The sequence below is a fragment of the Amaranthus tricolor genome, chromosome 8 (genome assembly GCF_026212465.1).
Source record: "Amaranthus tricolor cultivar Red isolate AtriRed21 chromosome 8, ASM2621246v1, whole genome shotgun sequence".
NCBI lineage: Eukaryota > Viridiplantae > Streptophyta > Magnoliopsida > Caryophyllales > Amaranthaceae > Amaranthus > Amaranthus tricolor.
The window spans coordinates 29,307,008-29,329,323 of record NC_080054.1 but is presented as its reverse complement, the minus strand read 5'-3'; the positions used below and the strand labels follow the sequence as shown (position 1 = coordinate 29,329,323).

Genomic DNA, 22,316 nt, shown 5'->3' with positions numbered 1-22,316 from the left:
TGAATAATGAAGAGTGTAAACTATTAAAAAGGTGATTAAATAGTGATGCACAATTAAAATATTATGCACTCAGTCTATATTAGAATCATCTATCATTCTAACATATTAGTATGATTTATATTAAGTAACAAATGTTAACTGACAACATTCAATTTATATATAAAACTAAGCTGAAAGGGAGAAAGGACGCTATTTATTGAGGTTTCTCTAGTGAAAAATAGTACATGATAAAATATCTAATATCTATTATATTTACAGTTGATAGTAACATTTTAATATATAACATATTATAATATGTTGAAAGTATTTCAAAAGAAAGTAATTTACAGAAAAATGATAATTATCATGGTTGGTGGTTTTATACCCTAAGATTCTTCTAGAAATTCTTATATAGAATCTCAAAGTAGGGCAGGTTGAATGGGGACTAAAATTAACTAGTATATCTGCTTTGAAAGCACCTGGCCGGTATACAATGTTTCTTTTAAAAAATTTGGATCTAATTGTGTATTGTGAATAGACATACTATTTTTTAAAAAATATTATCTGCTTTTTAAAAAAAAAAAAAAAAAGAGTACGTTAAATTTTATTGTATCTCAAAAATGATCGTTTTTTTGTCTAGTTTTAACTTCATATTATTAGTTTTGAGTAAAATTACATTATATTTCTGATTAACTTTTATATATTCGTTGAATGCTTTTCTCTTTAATATGAAACCTTAGAAGTTTCTTAGGACCATTATTATACTTCTATGTAATAATTAGGGAAATTGTGAAAAATTACTTATAAAAGTCATTATTACCAAAACAAATACATAATAAAAAGTACTTTTGTTTGTTAAAAACTAGGAAGTAGGGGATTTCATCCAATTTATACTAAATATGAAGGTTAAAAACTACCTATTAAAATATAGAACTTATAGAAGTATTATTTGTTGTCAATTATTACCTAGCTGGTAAAATACAATTGTTTGTCAAAATATGTTAGTTGGTAGCATTTGTTGTATTTTAAAAAGTAATTTTTGACAAAAGAATATTAAGATAATAAAAAATGAGTTTTTATATGGAGATTTTGACAATTTTTCTTAATAAGTTTAAAATTTAAAACTTTTGATTTATCAACTAAATTCAAACTTGATCAAATAAAAATACACATTTTTCGTATAGTCGTATGAAACTCTCTCATGGTGAGCCTAATTTAAACTTTAAAGTTATTTTTTAAACAACTACAGTGACTATTTTAATATCCAAAAAGCGTCAATTCCAAATTCCGAAATGACGTGTAAAACATTATATAACCAAAACTAAATATATCTTAAGTATAAAAGTAGATATTTCAATTAATTTAGTTCAACGGTTTAAACCAATTTAAACTGTGTTACGAATTTATGATGAGACCGTATTAAAAAATATATATAAATTAATTAAATAACTCAATCTTAAGTTAACTGGATTTAAACTAACTCTTGCAAGTTACTCCATAAAACTAAATAATCAGAGTACTTTTATAATATAAGTTATACTCCGTAAAAGTGTATAATATCTTTCTAGGATGCCCATAAACATTGGGACAATTATGGTGAAACACAATGCACTAGCAACACTAAAGTTAGGCTATTTTGCACTATATACCATGCAAGAAATGTAAATATAAAATTAAACTTATATATTTTGGGTGTTTTTTAATACTCTTCCATTTAGATTATTCTAGTTACGAGAGAGTAGTTTGATTAAGATTTTTAAAACATATATCGATGATAGAAATATCATGTGAGACCTTATTAGATTCATCCTAATGTATACTTTTTTTATTATATACATTTTTTTATAATTATTTATATTTCGTATTTAGAGATAATAAGAATTAAAATTTACTTTGAAAACAGTGCAAAAAGTAAGCGAGAAGAACAAAAAGAACAGAAGGAATAGTATATTATAAGATAAATAATTTCACTGACTCTTAAATGAGACCATTTCTATTAGGCTGGTCCAATATACATTTTTTGTCTTAAAATGATCACTTATAACGTTAAAGTGATCACGTATGATTTTAATATAATCACTTTTTATAGTCTAGAGTAATTACTCATAACCTTAAAACTTATGATCTTAAAGTAAGCAATTGAAAAAATACGCTATTATATAAACCCGTCTCATAGTGAAAATACAAAACGACCTGAAATAATTTCTTATTTTAAGATGTTAATTATTAATATCCCTTGGACAACTAACCTGCTTAGGGGCGTGTAATACAAAGTTAATTATGTACTAATTGTCTGATATTTTACTATTAGCATATTCCATCACACGTGTGTTCATAGAAACAACCAATAACCCTGAAAAATGCATGTATAATATAAGTATAAAGAAGAGTGTATATACTGTATATGTTTCTTTATCTAGTCAATATTATTTGGCAAAGTGTATGAAATTTTATAATTAGTGAAAGTGTTGTTATTAATGGCTAATTACAATGTTTAATTAATTAACTTTTAGTTGAAATTTACAACAATAATTGAAGTTTTTTACCTTTGAATTTTTTGTTTGTTGAAATCTCTAAAAATTACAAATATGAATTATTTAGTAGTCATTTTAAAAAATATATCATACTCCTATTTCTTAATTTTTTAAATTAATTCATTTTCATCCCATCCACGCCTTGTTTGACAATCTCATTATTTCTTAATAGGAGTAATTAATTGGTGATAATTGATTGTTTGATGGAAATTGCAACGTCTAACTTTGTAATGCAAAGAAACTAAATACTCCATTCCTTGCCATGAGATTGCATCAAATAAAAAAGATAGTAACTTTTATCTTTTACGGCCCGTTTGGTACATGGTATTAGAGGGCGGTAATGGTAATAAAATTAAGTAATAAAAAATTTGGTTGTTTGGATGCCTTCAATGGTAATGGATGGTAATAAAATAAGGTAATGAAATTACCAAAAAGGGCCATTTTTATTACATCAAACAACCTGGTATTAGGCTGTAATGGTAATAAAGTATTACTGTGGTAATAAAATAAGATAATGTTGGTTCGAGCCAAAGAAAAAAAATAATGAAGAAAAAAAGGTAATGTATGTAATTATCTAAAAAAATATTATTATTAAAAAAAGAATCATTAGATAGAATAATTTAGATACAATAATGCTTTTATATACAAATGTACAATAATGAAACTAAGAGTCATTACCATTTTTTATTACTTACAACCAAATGCAATCAATGGAATATTATCTTCCATTACCATTCTTTAGTCATGCACACCAAACAAATGAATCTTTATTACCAATTCTCATATTCATTCCTTCATTATTATTGCCATTACAACATTTCATTCCCATTACTTTATTACCATCAACCAAACGGGCCGTTAGTGTAATAAACGTGACATAAAATGATTATAACTAGATTATGTGTATAATGTTTATTTAAGTGAATGGAATTTAAAGAAAGTAGTGAAGTCTAATTTTAAATAAGAAAATGATGAAAAATATTAAGGCCCGTTTGGTTGATGGTAATGAAGTAATGGGAATGAAATATTGTAATGGAAATAATAATGAAGAAATGGATATGAGAATTGGTAATGAAGATTCTTTTGTTTGGTGTGCATGACTAAGGAATGGTAATGGAAGATAATATTTCATGGATTGCATTTGGTTGTTAGTAATAAAAAATGGTAATGACTCTTAGTTTCATTATTGTATATTTGTATCTAAATTATTCTATTTAATGATTCTTTTTTTAATAATAATATTTTTTTGGATAATTACATACATTACCTTTTTTTTCTTCATTATTTTTTTTCTTCAGCTCGAAACAACATTACCTTATTTTATTATCACAGTAATACTTCATTACCATTACCGTCTAATACCATGTTGTTTGATGGTAATGAAAATGACCCTTTTTGGTAATTTCATTACCTTATTTTATTACCATCCATTACCATTGAAGACATCCAAACAACCAAAATTTTCATTACTTAATTTTATTACCATTACCGCCCTCTAATATCATGTACCAAACGGGCCGTAGAGACAATTTAAAATAGGGATTGATGCAAATTGAGACAAATAGAGGAAATACTCATTTTGTCCACATGAGAAAAATACATTTTTATTTCGGTTTGTCTCACTCAATAACACCTTTTTCATTTTTTTGTCAACGACTTCATTATCTTTCTATTAATCTCATTTAGAAACTTATTTTTCTTCCTTCTTAACAGCTTATTACTGTAATCTACTTATTTTTTTCTTACTCTAATCTACTTATTTTTTTCATATTCTGCAACTACAATTTTGATTTTTCAAGGGAAGAGAAGGAGTAAAGATAACAAAATGGAGAGTAGAGAAATAGAGGACAAGCAAGATTCAAATTGAAGCAAGTTGGATGTGTGAAAATGGTACATAAAATTGGAAAAATAGAGTATTAATTGAACATAAGGTAGAGCAAAGGTGGATCCTGATGTCAGATCCGATTGTGGCAAAATTAGTGAGGGGAGGAGATATGGTCAAATTTGAGAGAGAAATTTAATTGGGGTAGGACAAATTATGCATACGAGTAGTCAAATATCTCTACTTCAATATAGTACTTTCTTCATCATACCATATTATCCTTTTTCTTATCATACAATTCAAATGCTTTTATCATATTATTCATCATTCATGCCCTACTTCTATTTTTCTATCTCTAATTTTCTACCTATATTTCATTTAATTTTTATTTATTTTTTAGTTGCAGGTAGGTTTAAAGAAACAGACTTATTCATAATTGAACTTTAAATTAATCTTATTTTAAAATTTAATTTTCGATGTTAATTAATATGAAAATTGAAATATATATTTTCAGAAAAAACAATTTTGAATTATTAGAATACTTCTATGAATTAGCATAAATTCAAAGTATTCATATAGTGTCAACATATTATATTTAAGAGCATTGCAAAATAAACATGGATATTACTATTAGGATGTATTTAAAGAATTGTCAAATATTAATTGATTTAATTGACCCATATTAAATATTTGATGACTTGTTTGATTATTATTTGGTAATAATGTTAAAAACAATAAAAGTTACATCATGAATTTTATAAATCTAATTTTTAAATTGAGTTTTGGGTCACTTTTTTTTCCAAATAATTTTTTTGCATTTAAGATTAAAATTAAAAATTGAGTATTTGGTTATGTGATTTGTTTAAAGCTGTTTGGTCATATTTATTGGAGACCAAGACAATGTGTCACGTACACAAAATTTCAAGAACTTTTACATTCAGGTATATAGCCTTAACATGACGGGATAAAGGATTAAATTTTAAGAGGGTTATAAAAACGAGTTCCAGGCTAATAGCTTATTTAAAAGTGGGGTTCAATGTAAGGGAACTAAGGTGCTATTGCAAGGAGAGAGTCAACTTTTTTAAGGACGAATATTTATTTTGGTTCATATAATTGCTCTCATATTAATTTAGAGCGTACATAATACTCTATATATGTATCATCCTAATTTGTTAATTTTTTTTTTTTTGTCAATTGCTTGGTGTTTGATAAATAAAATATTTATGAATTATAACTTTTAAGTTTTCTGTTTTAAAAACAATAGTATAAAAGTTTTTTTTTTTTTTGCAAACTAATCCTACTACCAACTTACCAAACTCGACCGTATTACAACCACCTTGTCTAATTCCGATGTGATAACCTACTAAAATAATCATTGACTGACTAATGACATTTTGACTTTAATTAATCATAATTAATTTAAACTAAAACAATGAATAAAATTAAGAATTTTAAAAATAAGTTAATTAGGGTTTATATGTTAGGGTTTAGACGTCCGAATTATTATGGTTATGTTTAGTTAAAAAATAAAAACTTTTAAATTAAAATTTGTAGTTCATTTAATGGAAATTTGACAAATCATGTCATTGTAATTCGAGTTCAGTAAATTTTTACTTTTCATAATGAGAAAACTTGAAGGCAATATTTGAAAAGTGATCAATTTTATTTTTATTCTCAATGGATGATACTTTTTTCGTTTCAATTTACTTGCAACATTGGAGATTTTTACATTATTTACTTATCTCTATTAATTTGTGATTAACTTTTAATCTATAACTTAAAACATAATCAAGTGTGATCTTATTGGATTCGTCTGGATGCAATAATTATTAATATTAAGGATTGAATTAGTGCATTGGAGCGCATAAAAAAAAACTTTGCAAGTATGTTGGAACGGAGGAAATAATAATTTATTTTTTTGATTTTACGATCTCAATAATAATATATTAATTTAAATTACGAATTTTTTTAATGAGAAAGAAATAAAAGTGGTTTGAAAAATCTTTTAAGAATTATTTTTTTGAAAAAACACGAGTCTAAAAAGTTTCCTGTAATTGAACCAAAGGACCAACATTCGCCCCAACGCCACGTGTACGGCTGTTAAGTACTCTCTTTGCAAAGGCTATTTTCGTCAAACTCGCTGTCTCAAAAAGTATGATAAAGATATGATTTAAGCATTTTTAGTAATCTTTTCGACTTCAAAACCCCCAAAACCCAAACCCACACAAAACAACAAAACTCCAAACCTTTCTCCCCTTTCTCTCTCTTCGCTCCCACTTTTTCTCTCTCTAACCTTCTCTACTCCATCAATGGCTTCCTAACCTCTTCCGAACAACCATTATCTCCGTCATCACACAACCATAAACCTCTCTAAAATGTCGCAAAACGACGTCGTACGCTTCCATGGAAACCTAGACCCATCAGCTCAAGAGTTCCGACCCACATACCATCCCCATCACCACCTCCCTTTTCTCCCTCATCCACCACTACAACCTTTTTACCCGGATTCTATTTACTTACCCGTTCAAATAAACCCGAATCCGCTACCTAGTCCAGTTTTTGTTCCGCCGTCAATTCCACCGCCGGCGTCATCTCCGACTAGAGCACTTCTTTTAACTGCCGTCCCCGCCGACGTTAGCGAATCGTTAATCCGACGAGAACTTGAAATCTTTGGCGATGTTAGAGCCGTTCAGATGGAGAGAGTTTCAGAAGGAATAGTAACCGTTCATTTTTATGATCTAAGGGTTGCACATGCAGCTCTTGATTCCGTACGTGAACAACACATGCAACACCAGAATCGCCTCCGTATTTACTATTCTTCTATTTTGGCGCCAAATAATACTGGCCCGATTCCTGGACTTGAGGTTTTAGCTGGCCCACCTCCGCCGCCTCCTCCTTCTCCTGGACTCATTGCGGGCCGGCCGGTTTGGGCACAGTTTTGTATTCCTGCTACAAACGCTTTTCCGGACGGTCAAAATCAGGGCACTATCGTCATTTTCAATCTTAACCCTACTCTTTCTGCTCTTGCTCTCAAGGACATCTTCCAAACATTTGGTAATGCTTTTTTTTTTTTTATAACTTATAATATGTTCAAGGATTTCATTTATATTTGATGGTTAGATCATTGAACATCCAATTTATTAAGAATTTAAATTTGAAACTACCAAACTGTTTTTATTTTATCTACGTTTAATATTGTTTGCTACACCGAATCTGAGAATTTTTTTAAATTTACATTATGTTCAATTATGCTAAATAGCGGTGTATTTAAGAAGTATTTTATATTATTATTAATTAGGAGTATTAATCATTATTATTACTATAATTTTCATTATTATTGTTATTATTATTATTATTATTATTATTATTATTATTATTATTATTATTATTGATTTTATTGTTATTATTTTTCTTTTGTTATCTAATTTTGTTTCTTAAATGGTACTCGCATTATTTTCTGGTGATTAATTATTATTTGTTTGAGGGTTCTGGCATTGTTTCAAACTTTCAATTACAACTTGATTTTTCATGATTTTATTAATTACGATTGATTAATTATTATTTAATTTAACATTTTTGAATCAAATAGGGGCGGTTAAGGAATTAAGAGAGACGCCATTGAAGAGGCATCAAAGATTTGTAGAGTTCTATGACGTTCGAGATGCTTCTAGAGCTTTATTAGAAATGAATGGGAAAGAAATCAATGGTAGAAGTGTGATGATAGAGTATAGTAGACCTGGTGGACATTCTAACAAGAAGTTTAACCACCATTTCAATCCAATCAACAAAAACTTCAGCGCCCACAATCATAGTACCAATGACCAAATTCTAAATCCCCCATTACTTCCGCCACAACAACCTCCTCCATTCAATCTCCGCCACAAAAGAACATCCCCTCGACAGAATGCTCGGTGTCGTCGAAGCTCTCCAAGTAGCGAGGAGTCTCTTGAAGCTGCCATGAATGGTCTTGCACTACGAGGTGGTAACGGAAATGGTAATAGGAATAGGATTAGAAATGAGGAGAGAGAAAATGTTGGTGTTAGGAACAGTGGTGGGAATAACAATGGAAATTGTTCGAGTCATAAATCATTGACGAAAACAAAACCATGGAAAGGGAAACAAAAGAATTTTGATCCAAGGTTTTTGATTAAGGAAGAAGCAGTTATTGAAGAAAGTGGTTCATGTAAAGATAATAGGACTACTGTTATGATCAAGAACATACCCAACAAGTATAGGTATGCAAATCTTTACTAGCTACTTTGAATATAATTTTATTTGATTATTCGAAAAATGTTTTACTAATCTACCCAGTTGGATTTTAGTTCAGCTGGGATTTGTTTAGTAATTTTTTTCATATATTCATGTAATATTGAAGATATAACAACCAATTTGGGTAGTTTGAAACAAAAAAACTAATTTGTTGATTGGATATAGTATGTAACATATCCTAGGGCTTTAAATCAAATAAAATTGATTGGAGATTATGTTATGTATTGAATTGTTATTGGTAAATAAATTGAATTTGAAAAGGAATGAATTGTAATTGGGGGATAAAACTTGTATGTGATTGGTGATGACAGTCAGAAGCTGTTGTTGAATATGTTAGACAATCACTGCATACACTGCAATGAACAGATAACAGCTGCTGAAGAAGATGATGATTTGCCATTGTCTTCCTACGATTTTGTTTACCTCCCAATAGATTTCAAGTATTTCTCTTCTTCCTCTATATGATTAATCTTTGTCAGTTTTTATTTTTTATAGTTTTTATATTCTAATTAAATAAATTGAAGTAAAATAAGTAAAAATTGCAGCAACAAATGCAATGTGGGATATGGGTTTGTGAATATGACTTCCCCAGAAGCTACTTTGAGGTTATACAAGGCTTTCCATCATCAACATTGGGAAGTTTTTAATTCTCGCAAGATTTGTGAGGTCACTTATGCTAGAGTTCAGGTATTAATCGTTTCTTTTTCTTTTTATTTTATTCTCGACCCATAATTGCTCGGTGCCTTACATTGCAACAAATAGAGTGATAATTTTAGATGGGCGGAAGGAGTACAGAATTGCAAAATACTCCGATATGATTATGAATATGAATATTATAGTAATGTAGGTATTGTAGATAATTAATTTGAAGGGCTCGTTGGGGTCTTTTATTTGGGTTGTGTCCTTGTGGGTACGATATGTTTAGGGTGCGTTAGTGTTTCGGTTGCTTTTGTAAGTTCAATTGCTCTCTAATTTCATCTACACGTCTTCACCTCAATTAATTGCATAGATGAATATTTCAATAATTTCAATGTAAATTTTGATTTTACTCAGGATTGTGTTAATTTTGAATTTGAGTCTACAACTTTTCTCATTAAAAAGGCAAATTAGCTAATTAATTCCACTAGTGGTAGTATCAAGGATTCAACGTAGTCAAATTGCTAGCTAATTTGCTTAATTTTCCAAGTTTGCAAGTACAATTTGTTCTTTTAGTTCAATTCTTTTTTTGTACCTAATTGTTTTTCTTAATTGTATTTTTAGGTTATCGGACCATTTACCACTGTCCCCAACACCTTAACTTCCCTAGTGTTTCGTGAAAATTTCTACACAAAAAAAACAGCAAAAAATATACTTTTCCAATGACTTTTTGAAAACAGAAAATTTTAACATTATTTCTTTAATTGGTACTCTTTTTGTCTATGATAACGACATTTTCTCTTATAAAACCTTACTTTCACTATCAAATTCAAAGGAATAGGGTAGTAATTTTTTATGTTGCCCGCTAATTAGTGTTTAATCAATTGTCAAGCTTAAGTATTAATATCAAGAAAAAGGGTTTTGTTTCAGTGAGAGAGCTGATACAACTTTTTAAATTAAGTTTTTATGTTTGATTTTCACTTAAAACCTCTACCGTCAAAGTATACCTCCTCCATTTTGAGAATTATTATTGGTACTATTTATCTTTCAAGCTTATTTTATGTATTGTGCCTAATATGTTAGAAAAAATATATTCAAGTGAGATCTTGTTTGAATCGTTTAATCGAATTTCTTCATAATATCAAATTTTTAGCTAAGCAGTGCTTAAGATATAAGTGATCAAAGTTTCGCATTAAATTGCGTAAAAAGTAAAATATAACAAGTATAATGGAGTGGAGAAAATACTTAATAAAAATGCTTATTAGCTTGATTACTTTTCCTTCTCTAATTCAAATTTGTTGTATTTTTGTATTCACCCTATAATATGAAGGGATTGGAAGCATTGAAAGAGCATTTTAAGAACTCAAAATTCGCATGTGAGAACGACGAGTATCTTCCCGTAGTATTCTCCCCGCCTCGAGATGGTCGAAACTTACCTGCTCCGCTCCCAATCGTTTTCTCCAACACTACCACATCATCCACCGTTCATCTCGAGTGCACCGACATTGATGGCTCTGATTTCGCCTCATCCACTACCTCCACAATAACCACCCATCATTTTGATCATGATAATAGTAATACCATCAGTGGTGGAGATCAAGAGGCTACTAATGACAATAGTAATGATGATGATAGTACTACAACTAGGTCATCAAACGGCGGCGGGGATGTTTTGAATGAAGATGATGGAGGGAGTAGTAATAGTAGTATGGGCTGTAGCATAGCTGATTAAAACTTACTTTAATATCCCTGGTTTTTAGCAGTAGATTTTATGGTGAGTTGACTGGATAGAGAAATGGTTGCATGTTCCGCAGCACACCGCCGCCTCCCACACCAGCATGCAGACTACCTTCCCTATACTATCGTACTCATCATCTTTAATTTCTTCACTTTACATTTTCCTAAATTTATTTTAGTTTTATAATTTTATTTTGTTTTTAGAAGTGTTTTCTTGTTAATTGTGTCGGTAAATCTTGTGTTGTAGTTGTATTAAGTGTTGTAATTGTGTTAGTTTAGTGCAGTTTTATAGTTTGTGTTAGGAAAAAAAATTAATTGTAAACTTTTGAGTATCTTTCAAAAAGATCTTATTGGATCTAATTTCTTATAACTGTACTTTGCCTATAGCTAGCACTCTTCTAATTTTACTAATTACTGACTTATATGATCTTTTCAGCATTGTGGGAGAATTAGCCAACAAGTTTACTTAATGAAATATGCTTTTTAAATGCTTAAATTATAAGTTAAATCATAATCAAGTGAGTTCTTGTTTGATACGTTTCAATGTAAGGATTATTTATAATCATGCAAAATTAGAGATATTAACGATCGGGAATATTAGTAGTGAATTGGAGGGGGTATTAGATGAGATGAAATAATGAGTTTATGAATTAGATTAGGAGAGAGAAAATAATAAATATTTCTACCTCAAAGGGACGATTGAAATATTCATAATTCAAATTATAGAAAAAAGGTTTAGTAAAAATGTCAAGTTAAAATAAAAAAATATTAATACGACCTATATAAATTTGCTTTTGGCTTTACTTTTTCTAACAAATGATATTTACTGAACATCTCTCTGCTAGCAGGTTGAAAGTGTTGCACAAGTTCGTTTTGTAGATAATTTCAGATGGTTAAATTAGCTAATAATTTTAATTAATAGTTAGTTATGATTTGTTTTGCAAATAAATCCAAGTCCTAGGTCGAAAATCATGACATTTAATTATGGAATCCTGAGTTTAATAGTAGTAAATTAGAATATAATTTATTATTAATATTGAATTATTGTATTTGTGGACTGAAGTAGTTGTTTTGGATGGGGATGTTACTTTAAAATTCTTATGAGATGAGTAATTAAGTTTTTGGTGGTTTTTGATTTGGATTTAGGAAGATGTGTTTATATTTGGGCAAGTCCTTCGGGTTTTACTGGTATTAGGTTAATCTACTTTTTACTCCATTTGCATAGACTATTTTTAGCTTTAAATTTATCATATTTTTAAGTCAAATGTGGGAGTTGGGAATTTATGGAACTTGCAAGTAGATTTAATTAGCACTACTTTGAAGTGGGTCCTTACTTGTCTCTCTTTCACTTTTTTTTTTTTTTTTTTTTTTTTTTTTATCCTTAAACTTTAATAAAAGTATTTAACAAAATACATGAAAAATCAAGCACGGATGACCAATTAGACCTTAAAATTGAAGATGTAAGTTCATTTAAATTTGCATTATACTTGAAAATAAGAGGAGTCTTAGTAATACATAACTTGTGAAGTTAACAAATTACCGTTATATGGTAGAATTTGATAAGGCAAGAGTTTTGTAATTTTAATTACTTTTTTTTATTTTGTTTATTTTTATTATATTTTTGTCTTCTTGTGATTATTTACAAATTATGGTTATTGATTCAAATTTATTATGAAAATAATTATTAAATCAACGATTATAAAATTGTTTGAAGAAATAATTGGGATAATAATAAATACCAAAAATGCAGACCTTGTGTGTTTCGGTACGTATTGTTAGACTTTGGGCTCAATTGGGGAACTCTTGACTAAAATTTAATGTAGCCTTCATAATATGTTTAATTGTTTGGTTTTACATTGAATGGTTGATCTCTTAATAAAAATTATTCTAAATTAATCCACTCTTGTTGGGTTAGATCAGTTAATAATACTACTAATATGATTATTAGACGTAATATAACTACTAATAGTAGATTGATTCACATTCCAAAGGTCAAAAACCCGGAAGAAGGATATGTTTGATCAGTACATTGAAAACAGTAGAAGAATCTGCAAAGAATAGTAACATGGATTTGTAATTGGAATAATTATTTCGAGTGGAATGTGATCGTATTTGTAAGATCAATATAAATACTCTTTTGGCCCACAAAATTGGCTACGAGGATATTTCGTGAGAATATCAAGTAAATGGAGAAAAAAATGATATTTAAAAATAAAATATGTTCAATTTTTATTTTTCGCCACCTTTTTTATTTTATCGTCATCCTTCAAATGAAATTACGAATTTGCCCCTAAACTTTAAAAAATTACAACTTCGCCACTGGATTTAAAATTTTTTATTTATATTACTAATAATAATAATAATAATATTTAAAAAAATAAATTAAATATAATAATTAAAACAAAATTAAAAATTTAACAATAATAATAACAACATTCACAATAATAATAATAATAATAATAATAATAATAATAATAATAATAATAATATAATAATAATAATAATAATAATAATAATAACAATAATAATAGCAATAATAATATTAGCAAAATTTAATAAAAAAAATTAAAAATATATATATATAAACCTATCGCACAAAAAGTGCGACTCGACCTAGGTACAGTCGCTCTTTTTGTGCGACTAGTATTTCTTTTTTTATTATTTTTTATTATTGTTTTTTAATTTCGAATTATGAAATTTTTTTGTTTAATTAATTTATTTTTTAAGTTATTGTTATTTAAATAAATGTTGTAATAAATTACTTTATTTTAATATATTATTATATTATGATAATGTTATTAATTAGTTTTGAATTTAAATAATTTATTTGAATGTTTAATTATTTTTTAATATAATAATAATATATTAATTAAAATATAGTTGTTAATTAATTTTTAATTTTTTATTAATAATCTTTTTATTAATTTAGTTGATAATAGTGTTACTAAGTCCTGACAAATACGTAATTTTTTAAAGTTCAGGGGCAAAGTCGTAATTTCATTAAGAGGTGGCGATAAAATGAAAAGAGTGGCGAATTATAACAATACTCATATATATAATTTAGAATTAAAGTTTCAGTTATGATCAAAGATAAATTTATACTCTTTTTTATTTGCTTTACTTATTCTGTTTGGTTTTTCAACATTATTTATCAATCACTATTATTGTGTGATTTGTTTTTAATCTTTCAGTTACAGCATAATCATGTGTGATCTATCTTGTTTACTTTGTCTTATTGTAAATTTTATTAATATTAAATTTTTATAATTTTTACTCAAGTCTAATTATAGATATTTAAGATTAAAAACGCGCAATGATAAATATGTCAAAATCAAATGAGAGATGTAAAGAGAGTAGGAGGGAGTAGAAATTTATATAGGGAAGACCAAAATAAAAAAATACTCATGGGTGTTTGGTATATGACATTTTTTCTTAATTTTTTGATTGGCTTTTGATTTGTTGGTTGGTCAAAGAGTAGAAAAAAGTATTTGGTAAATGAGATATAAAACAGCTGAAAAGCTGACTTTTAAGCCAAAATAAAAAGCCGCTCAAAATAGTTTTTTTGGTTGGTTTTTGGCTTGTTGGTTTAATTTTTCTCTAATAAACTGCAAATAGTTAACAGTTAATACTCAAATTTTAGAAAACATGTTCACAAACATTTGACATTTTTAGCTAGCTTAAAAAAAGCCGATAAAAAGGGTCAATATTTTCAGATAGTTAAATAAACTCGTCAACTAACAACCAACATCCAATTGAAAAAATATTGGGTATATTTAAAAAACATTCGAAAAGACAGAAAGACAGCAAGTAGAACGAGTAGTAGCTAGCAGCTAGATTTAAGAGATATACTAGTAGTTACTACTTACTACTTACTAGTCTAGTAGTAGCAGAAATTTTAATAGCCGACCTAAAATACCCTTTCATTTCTCTCCAAATGGCTAACCTATCCTTATTTCTAGCACTTTGTCCTCTTTTTTCTCTCCAACACCTCCCCAATCCCCATTCTCACCATTTTTCTTCCACTTTGTGTCCAATTGTGTCTAGGGTTTTCTTCCTCTAGTTTTTTTCTATTTGTTTTTTTTTTTTTTTTTCTATTTTTACGGGATATAATTTCAGTTTAATTCAATTTGTAATTAGATTTTGTCCATGAATCATGAGTGCAAATGTATTAGTAGATTTGTCAAATTTTCATATGATTTGTAAATCGGTAGAAAACTAGTGATTTATAACTCATATGTTTAGACTATTGACCCGAAACTAATCCAAACTAAAATAAAAAGAATGTGTCAAACCTTGCTGAATTCCAAACTAGAGCATTTTGACCCATTTTACGTTCTAATGTAACACTCTTTTAGTTTTATGTTACTCCTATTATTTTAGATGGGACGTCATCATAATTTTTTTTTCCTATATGAAGGCTTAATAGTTATTAGATTAGTCGTTTTTATATAATTACATACTAATAAATTAATTTTTTTACAAAAAATAAATAACTAAATCTTAACTATATTTCGATTTAGGGTCTATGTTTTTCCTTCTAAAAATTTCTCTTATAAAGGTTTAGAAAAACAAACTAATATTTACAGTGTGAGTAGAGCAAATAAGTTTGAATGAGAAGATGCAGCAGATAAAAACAAGACTTAAAATTAAGACTCCATGTAAGTAGCTGGAGAATAGGATAACCTAAAAGACAAACCAAAATCATAACTGAAATCTCAAAAATGGATTAAATCTTTATACACACATTTTCTTATATAGAAAATTTTCTGCTTAGCAGCTATAATTCCTAATATTAATATTAATTATATTGTGGTTGAAACGAACTTAGCTTCGGTTATGATTAGAGGTGTTCAACATACATCTGATGACCTGATTTTGATACGATATCGTATTCTAACCGATTTTAATTCGAATTAAAAGTAAATTTTAAATTATGTATAAATTGTTGGATATACTTCACATGTAAGACAACATCCCACATCGATAAAATAGTGGGTTGTTGATTTGCATATGTATTAGGTGAGCTAATTCTACTACTACCCTATGATTTTGGAAAACATTAAATCTCATCAAGTGTATGTGCAAGTCAACGCTAGCTCTTAACCCGTGAGTTTGTGGGTCTGAGCTCACGGGTGTCCCGTGGCCCAATTGGGCCACAGTGAAATTATTGACGAATAGGCACGGCCTAATAAAAATTAATATCGACATAATACTTGATTTTAAAGCAATTCGAAAAATCTACCAATAAACACGTTTAGATATAGTATAGCTGTGTTCTTCATTGCTCAGACTAAGATATCTGATGCTGCTGCTGCTCTTGTGCCTGTGCTGTGCTATATTCACATGTCTCCTTCTTCACATTTTACATTAAAAAAGGACTGTTTTGTTTATTGTTATTATTTGCCTCTTCATCTTCTATTTTTAGCAAATTTTTTGGCTGGAGTAAGATTACAGAATATCCTATAAATTAGGTGAAGTTGCAAGGGTATCATTCTGGACCCTAAAAGTTGACCAATCGCATAGAACCCTTTAATTTAAGGAGATTCAAATATTTGTAGAAGTTACTTTATACTACATTTAATTTAATTAGAATAATTACTTGTTTGTAGGCCTTTAAAATAATACTCGTAAGAGCCCTTTTATTGCCGCTTTGTTTTGATTATAATAAATTACGTTTTCAGCAAGACGCATTTTCTACCAAACTTTGACAAAACCCTTCTAAAACGAGCTGGATAAGAGCTCAAAATGGGGGTCGGCCTGTGAACGCCGTTAATCATAACAAATAGGTGTATTGCTTTATTTCACAAAGAATGGAAAAATAATAGTATCTGCATATCAATTTCGATAGAAAGTTGGATCTAAAAGAGCCTAAAAAAATGTGAGAAAGATCGAAGATGATCCAAAGCAAAGGTATAAAAAGGATCAATACAAAGAATTAGATTCTCAAGTTGAGAAGGTAGTAAATCAAAATGAATGGAAAAGAAGATTTCACATGGACAACTACTCTGACTAATTTATTAGTATATATAGTAAATCCTATTTATTTAAGATTACAGTTTTAACTATGTATATATTGTTTCATTTTACTTCAAATTTAATGGTGATCCCAATAACTTTGGGAACATTGTTTCCCTCCCAAATAAATGAATCAATAATCCTTTGTACAAAACCATAAAATGCTCTATTTTGCTAAGTATGTACTTGTATCAAAGTATAAGTACTCACTAGTTTCTAGTTAGTAGACAATGTGTTTAAAATGGTAAAAAAAGTCATTAAAAAGACTTTCTATTATCAGTCTTTAGAAGTAGACAACTAGACAAGTTTTCATGCATGCATGTCATAACCAATGTTAAAAGATGATCAACATTCATCATAATACGTACTATACACATATACACTCCAGCAAACAGTTCAAGTTAGTACTTGCTACTCATTACTCACAGACTAACCATAGAACATGATAGAGTATATAATATATTCTAGCATTCTGCAAGTTTAACCATCAACTAGAATTTTTAAGTTGAAATAGTTCATTGATGTAGTATTAGAAGTGAATATATAATTAGAAACGGTTACGGATAATGGGATAAAAAAAATTATATTTGCACCACTTCTAATTTAAAAAACTTTTGTATGAAAAGATATAATAAATTACTCAATAGTATATCCTAATTTAAGCATGTCCCAAAGGGCCATGAGTCCATATATGTTTTGATTAAAACAAGCATCGAGAAACGTTTTTCAACATATTTTGTGATTTATTTTCTGTTCAATTTAATTATCTTAAGTGTTTTTGGTTCAATAATTTTAATTATTAAGTTGACTAGAACAAATTCTAATCAATTAATTTACGAGTCATTGAATTCAGATACAATTATAAATTGAACCAATTAATCATCTCATATCAAATATATATGTTGAACCAACTTGACCAACATTCTTCTTTGTTACACAATTCAATATTATTTGCATTTTTAATTGAAAGTCTGGTATCATATAGCCTAGAGAGATCCGAGTCAGAATTCTCATGAATAGTATTCTTCATGAAGTATAAAGGGTCTTGAATAAGTTTGACTTATATCCGTACATCATTTTTTTTTCAGTCATCATCTTCTACCTTTTGCTGAGCCCTGCTACCTGTTACTACATTTTGCTACATATGAATAGAGCATAAAAAGATGCTTCTTTCTTTCTCTATTATTTTGTCTTTTTCTATAAATGTATGTAGAGTTACTTCTCCAATGAAGGTGTTTGTAGAACCACCAATGACTTCTCTGAAAACTGATATGTGATGATGAAGTAGCTCCAACATTACTGCCAAATTTATCTGCAAGTTTACACACACCTTATTTCTGTATTTTCTTCTTTTGGTTAAAGAAGTTAAAATAAGTACTACCTCCGCCTTCAAATACTTGTTGGATCATCATATTTACGCTAAATTTAAATTGATGATTGAGGTTCAGAGATATGTTACATATTCTGAGCGGCCCTCATATGAGAATCTTTTAGATTAGAAGTGTGGATGTAACATAAGCCCAATTCATCGCTAAATATTTTACTTTTAAATGAGAGGTTTTTGAGATTCAAACCCGAGATATTTTGTCACACTGACTTTTGATATCATATCAAGAAACTAACACGACCAAAAGTTTAAGACTATATTCCCTCCGCCCCTTTAGAATTGAATAAAAAGATAAAGTGAGAGTTTATTTTAAAAAAAAGTAAATAATGGTAATCACGAAAAGATATAGATAAAATTAAAAAACAGCTAAAATGTATGGATAATATTAAAAAAAGTATTAGACTATTGTTTAAAAAGAAAAATAATGCAAATTAAATGGGACAAACCAAAATTGAAAATAATGCAAGTTGAATGGGACGGTGGGAATATATGTCTTTTAATTTCCTATGAAAGAATAAAAAAAAATGAAAAACTACATTAAAGTATTTAATATTTTCAAAGCAAGTACAAGATTAATTAAATTACATTAATTTTTTTTTTCTTATATTCAACTTTAAAGTTGTATATATTATTTTTTTTCTATTTTCAATTGTTTAACAAACTAAAACCTAATAAAAATAAATTTGCAAAAGTGGCTTCTAATTTGCAAATAATGAAATACATGAGTGGAGTATGATATTCTCAGATTTCATTTATTGCTACATTGGCTTTTTTTTCTCACACACCCTTTTTGTCAGCCCCAGTAATCCTTATCTGGGTCCCACACCCTGGATTTTGATCAATGAAAGTGGGGGAGGGGGTATTGACACGTGGATAGTTTTAAACCGTTCATTTAGTCACTGATCATAAAAGGCTCTAGAGATAAGATGATGTATGCCCTTGGTATGTTTGTATTCATCCTCTTAGTTAGTTTTCAAAATGCTTAGCTGTCATTTATACTTTGTATTTAACCAAAACATTCAATTATGTAAAGACAAATTATAAAAGGGAAATTTGGTGCCCCTTTTTCTCTTTCTTTTTATTTCATACCTTGTCTTTGTTATTACTATAACTACTTACCATCCAATTGGGACTCTTCAATAAGGTTTCATGTAGTGTGTCCATAAAAATGATAGCAAACTACTCCATGGAATATGTCACCTAAGTTTTGGTTGGTGTAAATAGAGGTGTTCTTAATAAACCTAAAAAATTCATCCGATCTTAATTCGACTTTAAAATAAATTTCAAATTAAATAAAAATCAATATGGAAACAAGTTTCGATGTTGAACTGACCTAAAATCAACCCGAATGAACACCTCTAGCCGTAAGTGGTAAATATCTACTCCCTTTATCCTGGTAATAAATCGTAATTTTTTAGAAAAGATGGATATTGGTAATAAATGAAGAGAAAGAATGAATTGTGTTGATGAAATTATAGGAGAATTAAGATGTATAGATAAGATTAAAAGAAAGTGGTGGACCATTGTCCAAAAATAAAATGATGCTAAATGAGTGGAACTGTAGGAATAATCATTAGAGACCTTTAAAACAAACAAACCCAATAACACAATATTTACTCGATATTGCAATCGAATTCAATTTTACCCGACATTAAAAACAAATTTACAATCATGTAAAATCAACATGAACCCAATTTTAAATAAACCAGAAACACTTAATTTATAATCAACTAAATTATCCAAATGAACACCTCTATGAATCATGAAAGTGTTGCTTGAGCTTAAATGAACCATTAATAGTCGCATGCTGATATTTACATATGTACGAAACAAACTAGTCTATATGTTATTACATGTTACATAATTCAATGACTTGAGCCTATAATCCTCCGAATAAAATTGTAACAAGCTCAAAAAGACGGAAAGAATACATAGTTGCAAATTTTTATTTTTTGAACGGTAGTTGCAACTTGTATGTAGTAATAAGCAAGTTGGGTGAATTAAATAAATAATTAGTGGAAAAAAAAAAAAAAAAAAAAAGAAAAGTTGTTTACGAGTTCCAGTAAACTGGCAAAGAAGAGTGAAAAGGTGGTCAAAGATTTTTGGGAGAAGGAAGGGACCACGCTTCTTGGTCTGCTCCACATGGGAGCTTTTCTAGACCGCACGGTTGGCCACTATTTTTTTTTTTTAGTTTCGGCCCAATAATTTATGGCCCATGCTCTAAAAGTCACTTATTTTTTGTTGATCCAAATCTTCATAAATTATAAAAAATAATGATATCTGTAATAATTTTTACATAGGAAACTAAATAATTTTTCTTTTTCAAGTATTTTATTTAACTTTAATTAATTTTAATTGTTAAATCAATTTGAAACTAAATTAAAAAGGAACATATTAAAAATATCTAAGAGTATAAAATATCTCTATATTACACATTATTGTATGATGTCATTTCACAATAAAATGCGTCCACATATGAATTAAATTGTTCAATTAATAAAAATTATAAGAATATAATTTTTTTTTAGATTATCTCACTTAGAGACAATCTTAGAATAGTAGTTGAAAAATATAATGCTTCATCATCTTCCATAATGTTTTTCATTTCGTCTGTGTACCAAATATCTACAACAAATAAAATTTTCAACCATTAAAGAGTAGTAAGTGATTTTTTTTATTAGAGGGTTGGATGAAAAAAGAAGCAATTTAATAAAAATTAAAGTAAGTTTTATATGACACCATCTCAATTTTAATGAAAAATTGTTTTAATTACAAGTCTTGTAAGATGGGACAATACAAGTAGCCCAAAATATCAAACTACTGTAATTTTTTTAAAAAATTGATGAAACTGAAAAGATAACCAACACTTTTAGCTTTTGGGCCTGCACATATTAAGCCGTCTCACGATGAGGTTGTCTTAATAAAGAATTTGTCAAAAAATTAAACCCAAAACCTTTTTTAAGAGAAGTAATAACTATTCTAACCGAAACAAAAAACACAAATTCTTGTGAGAGACTATCTTTAATTGGACTGGACCATTATATATTTTTTAAAATATTATAAATAGGCATTAATAATGATGTAAGTAGACATTTAAGATATTAAAAGTAGGCATTAAAGATAAGGTAAGTAAGCATTAATGATAATGTAAGTAGACATTAGGAATATGGTAAATAGACATTAATCTTTAATGGGTTGGACTTGAGATATGTCTCTCAAAAGAGCCGGTCTCTTGACTATTAAATCCACTAGAAATTGTTTTAGAAAAAACATAAAAACTTGGGTGAGACCGTCTTATTTGTGAAACGCATCTTATTGGGCCGGCCCAATTGTATATATTATTTACCAATTTCACAAATTAACATGTCAATTTCAAGAGTTAAAAGACCAATTAAAAACTTAAAAGATCAATTTTAAGGATTTGAAATTGATGTTTCAAGTCATGAATTTGACAGTTTTAAGAGTTAAAAGGTCAATTTTAAGGCTTAAAAAACCAATTGCAAGACTTTAAATTCTCATTTCAACTTTAAAATAGGATGACTCAAATATTAAAGTTGACATTAAAAACTTTGAAATTGACCTTTTAAGGCTTAAAATTGAATTTTTAAATCTTGAAATTGTTCTTTTAAATCTTAAAATTAGTATGTTAGAATATTTTTTAAAAATTATTGGACTGTACAGCTAAGGCCGTCTCACAAGAGTGTAATTGTAGAAAAAATTTGCATCTCTGTTACATTTTTACTGTAGTTTAGCCCATTGGGCTAGCCTTATTGCATTGTATGGGTTTGACTAACTTTTTCTTTTTACAACTCAATGATCCAAGTGAATGATAAATTGCCTCTTTAGCGATCCATTGTCTCATAATCCGATAATTTTTATTGGGCTAGTTAATGTGCACTTTTAAGATTAATTAGTACCTTAAAGTTATTACTTAAAA

At 28.3% G+C, this 22,316-nt stretch overlaps 1 protein-coding gene across 1 annotated transcript; it reads left to right on the top strand.

The window, feature by feature from the left end:
* Positions 1-6,540: 6,540 nt before the first annotated feature.
* On the top strand, positions 6,541-11,308 carry LOC130820841 (protein terminal ear1 homolog). Its single transcript, XM_057686379.1, has 5 exons — positions 6,541-7,389; positions 7,925-8,570; positions 8,916-9,044; positions 9,150-9,291; positions 10,571-11,308. The coding sequence occupies exons 1-5, from the start codon at positions 6,711-6,713 to the stop codon at positions 10,970-10,972; spliced, it is 1,998 nt and encodes a 665-aa protein (XP_057542362.1). The 5' UTR covers positions 6,541-6,710; the 3' UTR covers positions 10,973-11,308.
* Positions 11,309-22,316: the final 11,008 nt, after the last annotated feature.